We start from the raw sequence: 12,471 nt of genomic DNA on the forward strand, positions 1-12,471 counted from the left end.
TATTCCATGTATACATTTTCCAAGACAAAGTGCACTATACCCAGTAAATGAAAAAAAACCATTGCAAGTTGCTGCTCAGTTTTTGGATCTGGGTTCGTCGGGTTCTTGGTGAAACTACAAGTCCTATATATCCCCACAACCAGGAAGGTCTAACAAATGTAACTGTATATTGCTTTTCAAGAGCTGTCAAAATTAGAAAAAGTTATAGGTGAAAACGTTGAGACAAAAGGCTGTTTTTTTCAACAAAATTTCAAATATTCCAATATCTAACTGTTAGTTTCTATAACGAAACCTTCATGGATTTAGACAAATGACCCCTTTCTGAATTCAGAATTTTGTCTACGTTTCGAAAATTGAAAGCTTTCCAGGATCCATTATTGCTTTTAAACTCATTTCTACCATTAACTGGAAGGAGGTGGAAAGTTCTAAAAATAGCAAAAATAGGCTATGTCCCAGAAAAATGCCAAAACTGAGTGAAAAATTTCGGTTCTCTGACAAAAGATTGTCATTCCCTGAAAGCTGAGAAAATGGAGATTTCAGCCCCACAAACCCTTTTGTGATACCATTTTCAGGGAAAAACCCAGAGGCTTTCATTTGCAGCCCGTTTTCCCATTTTTCTGAAAAAAACAAAAAAATGACTATATTTTGGTTAATTTCTGGGACCCCTCCAAGGAAATCCACAAACCCTGGGCGCCTTTAGAATTCACATGATGTTGGAAGAAAAGGACGCAAATTTGGCGCGGATACCTTATGTGGTCAAAAGGTTACAAGGGCCTAAGCGCGCACTACTCCAAAACGCCAAAAAAAGGCTTAGCACAGGAGGGGAAAAGGCCTAGCAGCGAAGGGGTTAAGGTCACCATAGCAATGTATGCTGTTATTCAGGTTGATCGGCCACCGCTCTAGACATAACACGAACACAGCTGCAGCTAATTGAAATTCTAGCGCCTTTAATATTGCACTACATGCATGTTTTTGGCACTTGGAGAAACTCCTTTTCCAGAGAGAGAGAGCTTTGCTGATCCTGATGTGATTCACTTCTTCTAATCTTAGAGGTATGGGTTTCCCCATTCAAGCCTAAGAGACCTTCTATTATTATTATAAAACCTAGTTCCTAGCAGGGGAGAGTGGTTCACAAGGCACTATAGGACCTGTTTCCACTATCATTATAATATGATTTCTCCCTTTGTGTTTTATGGAATTGTAACAATGCTGATCGTATTATTTTTAATCATATGCCTACTTATGTTAGCAAAAATACTGCATCTTAGAGCATGTCGTAAAATAAACATTTTAAACTTTTCCGTGTCTCTAATTACTCATGTTGTGGACAGGTATGAGAATAAAACGAAAGAGTGTTCTTGATTCCCACCATTCCTGAGAGTATCCTAAGTTGCATGTTCTGGGTTGTCTAATCATTGGTAACTGTGCTATAGGACGGAGAGCTAATGAGACACTGATGCTATTCGGTTAAGGGTTCTAGGTACTGAGGTGAGTCTTTTGGTACACCACAATTCACTGAGATCCTGGGTCTCTGTGCACAGTTTTGTGTATGAGCAGAATCCCAGCAACAGTACTTTTTTTAAAAATTGTTTTTCTTGCCCACTGACAGGCAGTGTGAGAAACTCACACTTCCTTGAGCCTCAACTCCACTGCTCTCAATCATGGCCTGTTATAAACACTGTTTAAAATGGGCCACGATTGAGGACTTTGGGGTCGCGCCTAATGACATTCCTGGTTTCTAACAGTGCCTGAAAGTGGATTGAAATATTTGCCTGATCACCCCACCACTTTCAAATAACAAGCATCTGCCACTGCCTGCTATAAACTGAGATGACTAGTCATCTTAATGTAATATTGTCCCCCAAGGTGAAACGCTCTTGCTTAGAGGCTGCACAGAATGATCAGCAGCAGGGCCAGACTGAGGAGCCAAAAGCAGACCTGACAAAACTGCTCAAACCAGCCTGCTCCCTTCATCTCCTCATGCTATCTCTCTCTTTTTAGACAGTGATTTGCTCTCTGTCCTTCTCTCCCGTGGCTCTTCTTTCGCTCTAATTGCTTTCACTCTACACTACCCTTCCACCTCTCTTTCTCTGTCTCTTGAAGCTCTGTGTATGCTAAAGTTAACCTCATGACGTTAGGCATAGTGACAGAGGCACCAGGAGAAGCCCTGGGCTTTCAAAACCAGCCTCCAAAGGTTCCAGGCAAGAGTGGAAATGCCCGGTTGAACAAAAGGCCTATCCGGTTCTGGCCAGAGGACAACAAATGAGAGCATGTATAAGTTAAGGGTCACCTAACTGCAGCCAAATGATGAAGAAATTCACTCAAGGCATAGAGCCATAAAGCTAGGTCAGAATCAAACTCACTCAGAAGCTGCACCCAGTACTGCAGATGACACATAGAGTTGACAAGCACAGTGACCACATGCAGAATTACTCATGTCACTGCATATTCTTGTGTGAGGCTGATACCTATTTTTGCCACAGTGACTGGTGGCATCTCACATAGTGTGGGAATCTGTTGAGTCACATTCCCTCAGCAGATTCCCAAGGGCCATTCATATGACCATTAAAATACACATTTAATTGACACTTAATATGAACCACTGGGTGTAAAGGAACATGAACGCAAACTGCCACAGTGACATGGAGTTATAGGTATACCTCAATATGGGGGTACCAATGGGCTTTTTAAAGATCCAGCATACATGTCCAGAACTAGGTACATATAATGGGTATGCTGTTCCTAAAGTGGAGAAGAATACAAGGAGAGGGAGATACGTCTGGCTACTTCATAGGGGTAACCCTCCGAGGTGGGGAGGAGAGGGAAATACCTCCTTTCGGAACTAGGGTCCTCACACACCCTGCCAGCTAGGTGTCATGCTTCATCATTGGACCTGCTCCTCATCGGGTCGGCGCTGCAATACCCGATGGGCACCCAATGAGGGGCTCTTTAGCTGAGATCTTTTGTTCCTGCCATTTGGTGCAGTGTTGTGAGGGGCCTAGCCCGTGTAGACGTAGTGCAGGGGTGAGAAAAGTGATTAAAACAGGTCAGTTAATCCTATAGTCATTTTATTCTGGTAGGTAAACTGACTGATTAAAAACTATTGAGTAGGGAATGTCTAGGAACAATGGGGTCTTTTATAATGTCGGGCAGATCCACACTGCCCGCATGGCGGTGGTAATCCGCCCGACATTATCTCCCGCCTCCCATTTCCCCTGCCATATAATGAAGGCGGGGGTACTGCGGCGGATGGGAAGACCGTCCTCCGCTTTTCCGCCCGGTGTTGAATATGGTGGCTGTGTCTGCAAGACACCGCCATCCATATTACTATGCAGACGGGAAGCAGCCTTTCCGTGGCAGTGCTGCAGCCATGGAAAGACATACGGTGTTCACAGTTGGGGCCCATTGTGAGTCCCCAGGATGTTGGGTGGGTGGGGGGTACACATGGGGGATACCTATGGTACCCCCCTGCATTTGCATGCACAACGTGGCAGGCACTGCACGGTGCCTGCCACATTGTGAATTTAAATGCACAATGTGCAGGCACAGCATTGTGGCTGGCGGTGCTGTGTGCATCCTAATTGCTGGTGCGGGACCGCCGCACCACTGGCGGCCAGTCCCAGCACTGCTACGCCATCCTAATAGGCCCGTATGTGTCTAGATGTGTGCCCACTACGCTCAATAGGTCAACAGGTTTCTTGCCTTCGGAGTCAGGAGAATCTGTGGCAATTTTTCAGGACCAGAGTGATAATAAAAACTATCTACACACCGTGGTGAGGTGAAACTTACCTCCTCCGTCGTTACACTGTAGGTCAATACCTACCGTCGGCAGGGGTAGGTCGTAAGACGCGCTTTCCAAGGATTGCTGGACACAAGTGTATTGTTCATGGTCCTGCCGGATACTGATAAGGCATAACTTAAAAATGATTTAGGTTCCTCAACCACAGAAAACAAGTATTGGGTTTGAGGGGTCATATGTTCTGAACCACCATCAGTGGATTGACTCCCGATACTCTGCATATTATTCAGTCGGCTTTTCAAAGGCACACAGAGGATGAAGATATGTTTCCAGAGCCACCACTTCATGGTGTATGTAGGAACCTTTGCCACATTCCAATATGCTGACCTGGGTGTTAAAGTGTAGCCTGACATATAGGTGGACCTAAGAGGGACATAGGTGGACTGTCCTGAGACCTGCTGAAGAAATTGAATTGCTGCCTCACCCACATTGAGCTGCAACTAAGAGGAGATGTAGGTAGCATTTGGGCACTGTACTATAGGGGAGGAATACGTTTCCTCTGCCTGTGGCGAAGTAGGAGAGAGATAGTAATTTCACCTGTATCTGTGAATCAATAGGGTTTTTAAGACTGAGGAGCAAAATGAATGTTTTGTGTATGAGTGAATGTACCTGCCTTTCCAGAGAGTTGTGGTTGTTTGTAAATCTGGCCTGCTACATTGGGGGTTTGTAAATAAACCTTCTGAGCGAGGCACCCACTTAGCTCAGTGCATGTAGTTTTTAATGAATGAATGAACTATGGTCACTTTTCTGGACACATGACCGGGATGGAGGCTCGAGAAGTGATGTGTCCATACAGTACAATTTATGTGTGACGCAAAAGTGTTCCCGCTCCTATGCAGGTCTGCGACAATCAACCCAACAAAAAAGTGCCTTTCCAAGGGGTTGTAAAATGCACCAGCTGGAAAACCTAGGCTTAACATACAACTATGACTGTACTTCTTAGTCTTTATATGAGACCTCATAAAGCAGGTTTCTCTTTCCTGATCCCAGTCTTGAAGTAGTTTATTAAAATTAGAGAATCTAATTCAACAGTGATTTTCTCAGAAGTTAAGTCTTTCTTCTCCACCTATGTGGCTTCAGGAATGATAACACAGTAAGGATTATTTGTATTCCACTTGCATTGATGAACTGCAGTATTACCTACCTCAGTACATAACACTGGCCATTCACGGCACACGCCACACACTCACATGCTCGTGGCCATTCAAATAATCTATTTAGCTGTGAACTTGGGTCTTTCTCCACACAACTTCGAAGTCTCTCCCCGTGCATAATTAGTGGGTTAACTCTATTGGTTTACATTGTATACATTTTATATTAATTTATCATGCATGTTATTTAGCACTCTATAGCATAAAGGAAGTTTGCTGATCGACGGCAACCCCTTTTTTTCCCTTTTCTGCTGATGCTGTTCCGCATCAGCATGAAACATGGCAAAGGCAAAAGGCTAATTATAACTTTTAAAAGGTGCGACCTATTGTCTTTGTCAAAACGTAATCATTTAGCTAAGGCCTAGCATCACAAGTTAGAGCTGCAAAAGTACAGCTATGCGGTGGCGACGTAGACAAGAATTGACATGTTCATTGATGATCAGGAGGAGATTGATAGCCACTGAAAGAAAGCTTGATCCGAGATATGAATTTACTTTAGCATCTTCTATCACATTAAAGGTATGGTTATTTTGATGGAGTACCTGATGAAGCAGTGAGCGGCTGTAAGTACCCAGTTCTTGTGGATGAGAGTGCCGCCACAGGTGTGAAAGAACACTGTCTCGTTGCGGGAAGCTGGCCAGACCTAAAACAGCAGAAAGGGTTGGAATCAGAAATCAATGATGATAAGCGAGAAACAACCCAAATGTGCATAAACTCAGGCTTTGAAGAAAATCAAAGAGCAGATTTCAACAGTGGGAATGTTCTTTTGTCTGTGTTTTCTTTAGGCACAATGTACACTTTTCTGGCATGGTGCTGGGATCTGGATATTTTTGATAGATTCTGCTGGATGCTACAACTGTAACATTTCGAAAATAAAAGTCACACACCTGGTCTTCAAAGCGCCAAAATTACTGTTATTTTACCTCAATAACAAAAATGATATATAGCCACAGTGTGCACTGTCAGCCATTCACACGTTTTCCAAATGTATAGGATGCCTCCTGTGATATGAGGTTTGACCCATTATCTCCAGGCAAGGAAAATGTACACCAGCCAAGACTGACATGCTCTAACGTTCTCTCTAACCTTGGTCTTGTTACACTGCTCAATTATGACGGGGTCCACATTCAGACTGGAGATCTCACCTATACTGTAATAGGGCAGGGATCTGTGTTTATAGTGGTTCATTTAGCAAGTAGCTCTGTGAGAGCTGGCACAGCCTTCTTCAGATTGAAGCATGTTCTGAGCCTGCATTTTGAACCCCACTTCCAAGGTAAGTGTCAGTTACGCCTTTCTGCGTGAGCCACACAGAGCCCAGAAACTGAGGCTACATTGGAAAGTTCTGCTGCCCCTTAAAAGGTCAGCTCCTTTCTTCAAATCTTGCCCATTTACCACCTGCTGCACCTTCTGTTGACGGAGGGATCCTTGGAGCCTCAGACACGGTAACATTCTAAAGTTTAGGCCCTAATATTCCCCCTAACTACACAACGCGGTAGTAGTGGCTATTTAGATTGCACTTCTTTTTATGAAAATCAAGTCAAGTGGGTTAGCAACAGATTAGGTTAGCAATGAGTAAAAACATGATGTTACATCCTACTACCAATGGTGTCAACAAGGGAGATGGACTAACAGGCCCACTACTCAAAACATATATATAAAGATATCACAGCAATCTGTGATGTAACTCAGTAGTCTAGTTTAGTCCAAAAAGAGTCAGGATCACGAAGAATTCATTTTAAGTCCTGTTTATTTTTTTGCGAATCAAGAGCTTCAGTGATGAAGTGACATCAAAAGGCACAGCCAAGACGTTTCATCACCCGCGTGACTTCTTCAAGGCTCTAATGTACAAGAACATATCTGAATTGAGTCAGTCTAAAGAGGTCTGTGAAGTGCAATTAACATAACATGTGTATTTGTAAAGCGCACTTATCACCCATGGGTCTCAAGGCGCTGAATAACAGATGCTTATTGTTACCCAGCTCAATGGTACTCATTGTATTGACCTCAGATGGATGAAAGGCTGAGTGGACCCGCCAGGATTTGACCCTGTGACCATGAGGTCAAACACAGGCCCCTGCAGTGGATGCATTAGTCCACTAAGCCACCAGACCCGGCCTAGCCTCATTTAACCCAATCTAGTCTCAAAATTACTATCTGACAGTATTTTTTTTTAACGATTTTTATTAAGCAAAAAAGAAAAGACATGGTACATTGCTTTGGGAAGTCGGTATATGGGTCCACTGTGAAAACATGACAAATACAACTTATATAGTGCGACTTGAGTACAGTCCACCACCCCACCACCCAACACAAATGTGAGGAGCATAACTATTAGGCAGCAATCGCATTTGGGCACACAATCATTCGCAATAAGATTCCCATCCCATTCGGTGACATACTATGGAGCAAGCATGACGGTCTCATCAGGGCAGGAGTGTGTCGTCAAATCCGGAGACCTCCAGTATGAGGCGTCAATCTCGCTGTAGCTCATTGGTAGGGGATACACACAAGTCGCCTCTGTATTTATTCCACCTCCCCCACTTGTGGTCCCATTTTTGGGGGCACCCTTTGTGTTTGAAGATGTCTTTTTCGGCAATAATTGCCCCGTCCATGTCTATCGCCCAGTTCCTCACGCCTGGGGCCGTCTCTCCTCCCCATTTCTGCGCAATATTGCGTTTCACGATTGACCACCCAGTTGAAGCCCATGTCTGTTCTGCTTGAGTAAGATCCGTGGCATCCCACATGTTGAGTAGACAGAGCTGTGGGGTAGACTTCAAAGATTTACCACACACCCTCTCCATCTGCTTTGTAATTTTCCCCCAATGTGTATGCATTTTGGGGCATTCCCACAATATGTGGAAGAAGGTGCCTGGCAAATTACAGCTCCGGAGGCACAGAGGGTCGGGTCGTCTACCCATCTTAAACAGTGTACGTGCGTCAAAATAAACGCAATGGAGGATTTTCAATTGAAGCAAGTGCAGGCATATGGGAATGGCCACCTCCCTAGGGGACACCAGGGCATCACGCCAGTCCTTAGCCTCGATCTCTCCCAGGTCCACCCCCAGCGCTGGTGCAATCGGATCATGGGGTCCGGCCGGTTGTTTAAGAGCTTCTTGTATGTGAGGGATATAGCTTTTGAAGGCATGGGGTCAAGTAACAGCCTATCCTCCAGCGATGTGGATGAGGCTAAAGGGCCGTCTTTAGGCAGGGCAGCAGCAATCACATGGCTGATCTGTAAGTATATGTAAGCCTCTGTACGAGCTAAGTGGTATTTGGCCTGCATACCTTTAAATGTTGCTAGCTAACCTTTTACCCACCAATGAGATCCCTATCATGTCCCACATATCAAATCCAGGGCACTGACTAAGATGGCCCAACATGTCGGGTTCCCAGAGTGGGGTGGCCTTTGTGAGTGTGTTATTCCAGCCCCATTTTTTGTTGACCCCATGCCAGATCTCCACTGTACGTGCCGTGGGCCCAGTAAGGTGAAGTTTGCGTGGGTTGTGTAGAGGGCCCGATTATACCTACCCCTACCCAAGAGCCAGAGGTCAGTACAAAAGTTTGGGTCATCATGCTCACCATGTGCCCACTTATTAATGGTGATCAATTGAGAAGCTTGATAGTATAACTTAATATCAGGCAATGCAATGCCCCCATCATACCAATCCATCGTCAACTTATTAATGGCAATCCGTGGGGCACGTCCCTCTCAAAGTAGTTTTCGCACAGTGGCCTCCAACCCAGTGAAATAAGCGTCGGGGATCGTGTTGGGGGAGTTCTGTAACACATAAAGAGAGCCCGGTAGCGCCAGCATTTTAAAAAGGGCAGCCCGTCCCAGGAGAGTAAGGGGAAGAGACTGCCAGTGCTTAACATCAGAGCGAAGGCAGGTCAATGGCGTGAGCAAGTTAGACTCATGGAACAAGATTGGGTCTGAGGTGATGAAAATGTCGAGGTACTTAAAGCCTTGTGAAGCCACTGGTATGTTATATCCGCTCGTGTTACATAGTGGATCACCCCGCAGGACATACTACCGCGACTTGGACCAATTGATCGTATATCGCGAATGGGCTCCGAATACCCAGAAAATATTTAGGCTAGATTGAGAGACCGCGTGGGTGAGGCTAGGTAAAGGAGGATGTCGTCCGCATATAGGGAAATACAGTCTTCATGGTTGCCAGTCCATTTCAGCCCTCTAATCATCGGATTCCCCATGATCCAAACCGCCAAAGGTTCGAGTACCAGCGCAAAAAGAAGGGCTGACAGGGGCATCCCTGCCTGGGACCCCGTTGCAGTGGAAACACTTTCGATACATGGTTATTGACCACCACCTGCGCGGTCGGCTGAAAATAAAGGAGTCCAAACCATTTGATGAATTTGGGGCCGAACTCCATCCGGGCCAAAACCCCAAATAAGAACTCCCATTCAATGGTGTCAAAAGCCATTGTTGTGTCAAGTGACAGCAAGATGGCGTCTTCCTTTATGGTGTAGATTCGTCCCAGAACACCATTCAAACGGCGTAGGTTTAAGGCAGTGTTGCGGCCTGGCATAAACCCGGAATGGTCAGTATGTTCCAATCTGGTTAGGTACGGGAGAAGCCTGTTGGCCAAAACCTTGGCCAGAATTTTAGCTTCTGCTGTGAGGAGGGAAATGGGACTATAAGATTTGCAGTCCGTTGCGGGTTTGCCTGGTTTGTGTATAACCACTATGGAAGCCATCCTGACTTCAGGGGGTAATACCCCGGTGTCAAAACTCTCCATATACATGCTTAGCAGGTGGGGGGAGAGCTTGAATGCCATCGTCTTGAAAAGTTCGATAGGGAGCCCATTGGACTCCATGGCTTTACCTGAGCGCAAGTCTTGGATGGGTTTCTGGATTTCCGTCACCCTGACGTTGCACTCAAGGGAGTCCCTGTCATGTGCGGACAGACAAGCTACCTTAATGGTCGACAAAAGTCCTGAAGCCATGACGGATTGTGAGTTCTCGGCCGGTGTGTACACCGATGAGAAATATGCAGCAAATGCATCAGTAATGTCTTGGAGGGCAGTAAGGAGTTCACCATCTGCCCCTTAAAGCGAATGTATTCACCTGGATGCACGTTCCTTCCTTTCCAACCAAGCCAACATCCTGCCCGTACGCTCGCCATGTTCATATATTTTATGTCGAATGGCAGTATATCGGACCGTGGCAGCTTCATTTAAAAGCTGACGGTAATCTAGTCTCACCATTTCCAGCAAGTGTTGAGCCTCTGCGTCGGGCACCAATGCCACGACCTTTTCTCTTGCGAGGATATCCACCTCAAGTTCAACCACACGTTTGGTAAGTTCCCTCCTATGCCCTACCATGAGTGACAGAGCCTTGCCATTTATGACCGCACCATATGCCCCCCAGATCACAGACGGCGTCAATACCGACCCCACATTTTCGCTGAAGTATTAGTCAGAGTCCTTAAGTAGAACCTCCTTGATATGAGGCACCTTAAGTGCCCACAGGTTTATTGTGAGTGTAGAGCAACACCTAGGTTGCCCCATGGTTAGTGTCATCAGGATCGGGGAATGATTCGAAATTCCACGGGCTAAACATTTGGAGGCCACGAAAAACTGGACATCCTGAGCAAGAGTGAATATATGGTTGATGCGGGACTGACTATTATTGGCACCTAAATAATAAGTAAATTGTGTGGTGGTAGGGTTGAGCCAGGGCCACATGTCTACCAAACTCAGTGCAGATGCAAATCCGGACAATTGTGATCCCCCTTGGGGGTCACCCCTGGGAGGGAGGCGATCCCGAAATCCATCCATTGTGAGATTAAAGTGGCCGCCTGACACCAGTACTCCTATTGGAAGCTCAAGCAAGAGCACCCCGATATCGCACAGGACAGGTCGCTGAAGGCCGGGTGGGGCATATACGGACACGAGATTGATTACCCGCCCCTCCCAAGTACCAGAGAGCACAAAATATCTGCCATGAGCGTCTTCCCAAGTCTTATTCACAATATATGGACATCCCCTGCGCAGAAGCACCCCCGCCCCACGCAAACCCGAGGTGAACCCTGAGTGTCCGACCATGCGGTAACCTCATCTGTTCAGTGCACTGCATGAATTTCCGATCAGGTGCATCTCCTGAATCAGTACTATGTCCGGTGTCTGACGTTTAATGTACTGAAGAACTACACCCTGCTTGATCTTGTCCCCCAAGCCGTTAACGTTCCACCTTAATATTTTTAGCACTAGATTTGTCCCCATGAGTGTATTGGAACTAGGTTAATGTAGTGTCGAAGATCTGGTGATGGACGCATTAAGCAGCTGCTGTAGCCCCTTGGAGAGGATGTAATGCGATGTGCAGGAGTATGAGAACACCTTATGCAGGGAGCTACCCGCCATGGAGCTGGTGCAAACGCAGGAACGGAAATTACGGCCCCTGACCATGAGGACTGAAGCCACTTATGCGAGTGGATAGCAGAGGTGAGATAGCAATGTGGTATAGACCCAGTGGACCCTCTTGTTTGAAACACAGCAAGAAACAACATTGCACAAGTACCATATACAAAATAAAAAGAACAACCTTCCCTATGCATCCCTCCCACCCCAAAGTCATCCCCCCTCCCTGCCTCCCTGCTTGGCGGGCAAAGAACCTCCCGCCTCCCCCAACTTATATAGTGCCTGTAGCCCACCCTTAACAGCTCGGGGAACGTGAAACAACCCCACTCCCTAAAGCAATTGTAACTAAGAACGGTGATCCCCCGGCCATCTAACTCCGGAGTAAATATCGTAAACGATCCTCATGAGCCTGTTACGGTAACCTGGCAACTAAATCGACTCTCCCATAACAAAGTAGCCATCAATAGAGGGTCCATGTAAGCACAAAACACAACAAACAGGAAAAAATGCGGAGTTATGCAGTCAAAGGCAGTCGTTGTCTATGTGTAAGGCGTGATGAGGTCTTCCATCTCCAATGGCCAACACTCATACTTGCAGTGCCGCGCACCTCACCCTTCTGGGCTCTGAGTTGTCGATTCATCAACGGTCAGTGACCCCTGCCAATTTGCTCGGCCGCCAGGGCTTCCAGCTCCACCCGCCGACCTGTTGGATCTCTTGTCAACAGTTCTCCAGCCCTCAAGTCAGTCCCAAGAGTCCTCAGGCCTAGTCAAGAACCATAGTTTACCCTCATATTCAATCCGTAGCTTGGCTGGGAACAACGTAGCATACTTGATGTCCTGATCTTTCAGGACACGCTTCACCTCCAGGAAGCTGTGATGCTGTTACTGGACCCACAGGGTGAAGTCAGGGAAGAAAGTAACCTTGCTATTGTCGATGACTATTAGTGGGGCCACCCTCGTCATCTGTAAAATAGCATCCCTGTCGCGGTAATTGAACACACTTGCCAGGAGAGGCTGGGGAGGCGCCCCAGGCCTAGGTCTGCATCCACGGACACGATGTGCGCGCTCAATTGAGAAGCAATTGGAAAGGCCCCAAGGCTGGAGCCGCTGAAGAATCAATTCCTCCACAAAGAGGTCGGCCACTT

The 12,471-nt window shown here is 46.4% G+C and overlaps 1 protein-coding gene across 1 annotated transcript in view; it reads right to left on the reverse strand.

The window, feature by feature from the left end:
- LOC144818575 (ovochymase-2-like) overlaps nt 1-12,471 on the reverse strand; it is a 482,736-nt gene that overhangs the window by 214,302 nt on the left and 255,963 nt on the right. Inside the window, exon 13 of the mRNA XM_078676114.1 lies at nt 5,493-5,593. Within this exon, the coding sequence (XP_078532240.1) occupies nt 5,493-5,593 (101 nt within the window). The remainder of the gene's footprint in view (nt 1-5,492; nt 5,594-12,471) is intronic.

The sequence above is a fragment of the Lissotriton helveticus genome, chromosome 2_1, assembly GCF_964261635.1.
Source record: "Lissotriton helveticus chromosome 2_1, aLisHel1.1, whole genome shotgun sequence".
NCBI classification, from domain to species: Eukaryota; Metazoa; Chordata; class Amphibia; order Caudata; family Salamandridae; genus Lissotriton; species Lissotriton helveticus.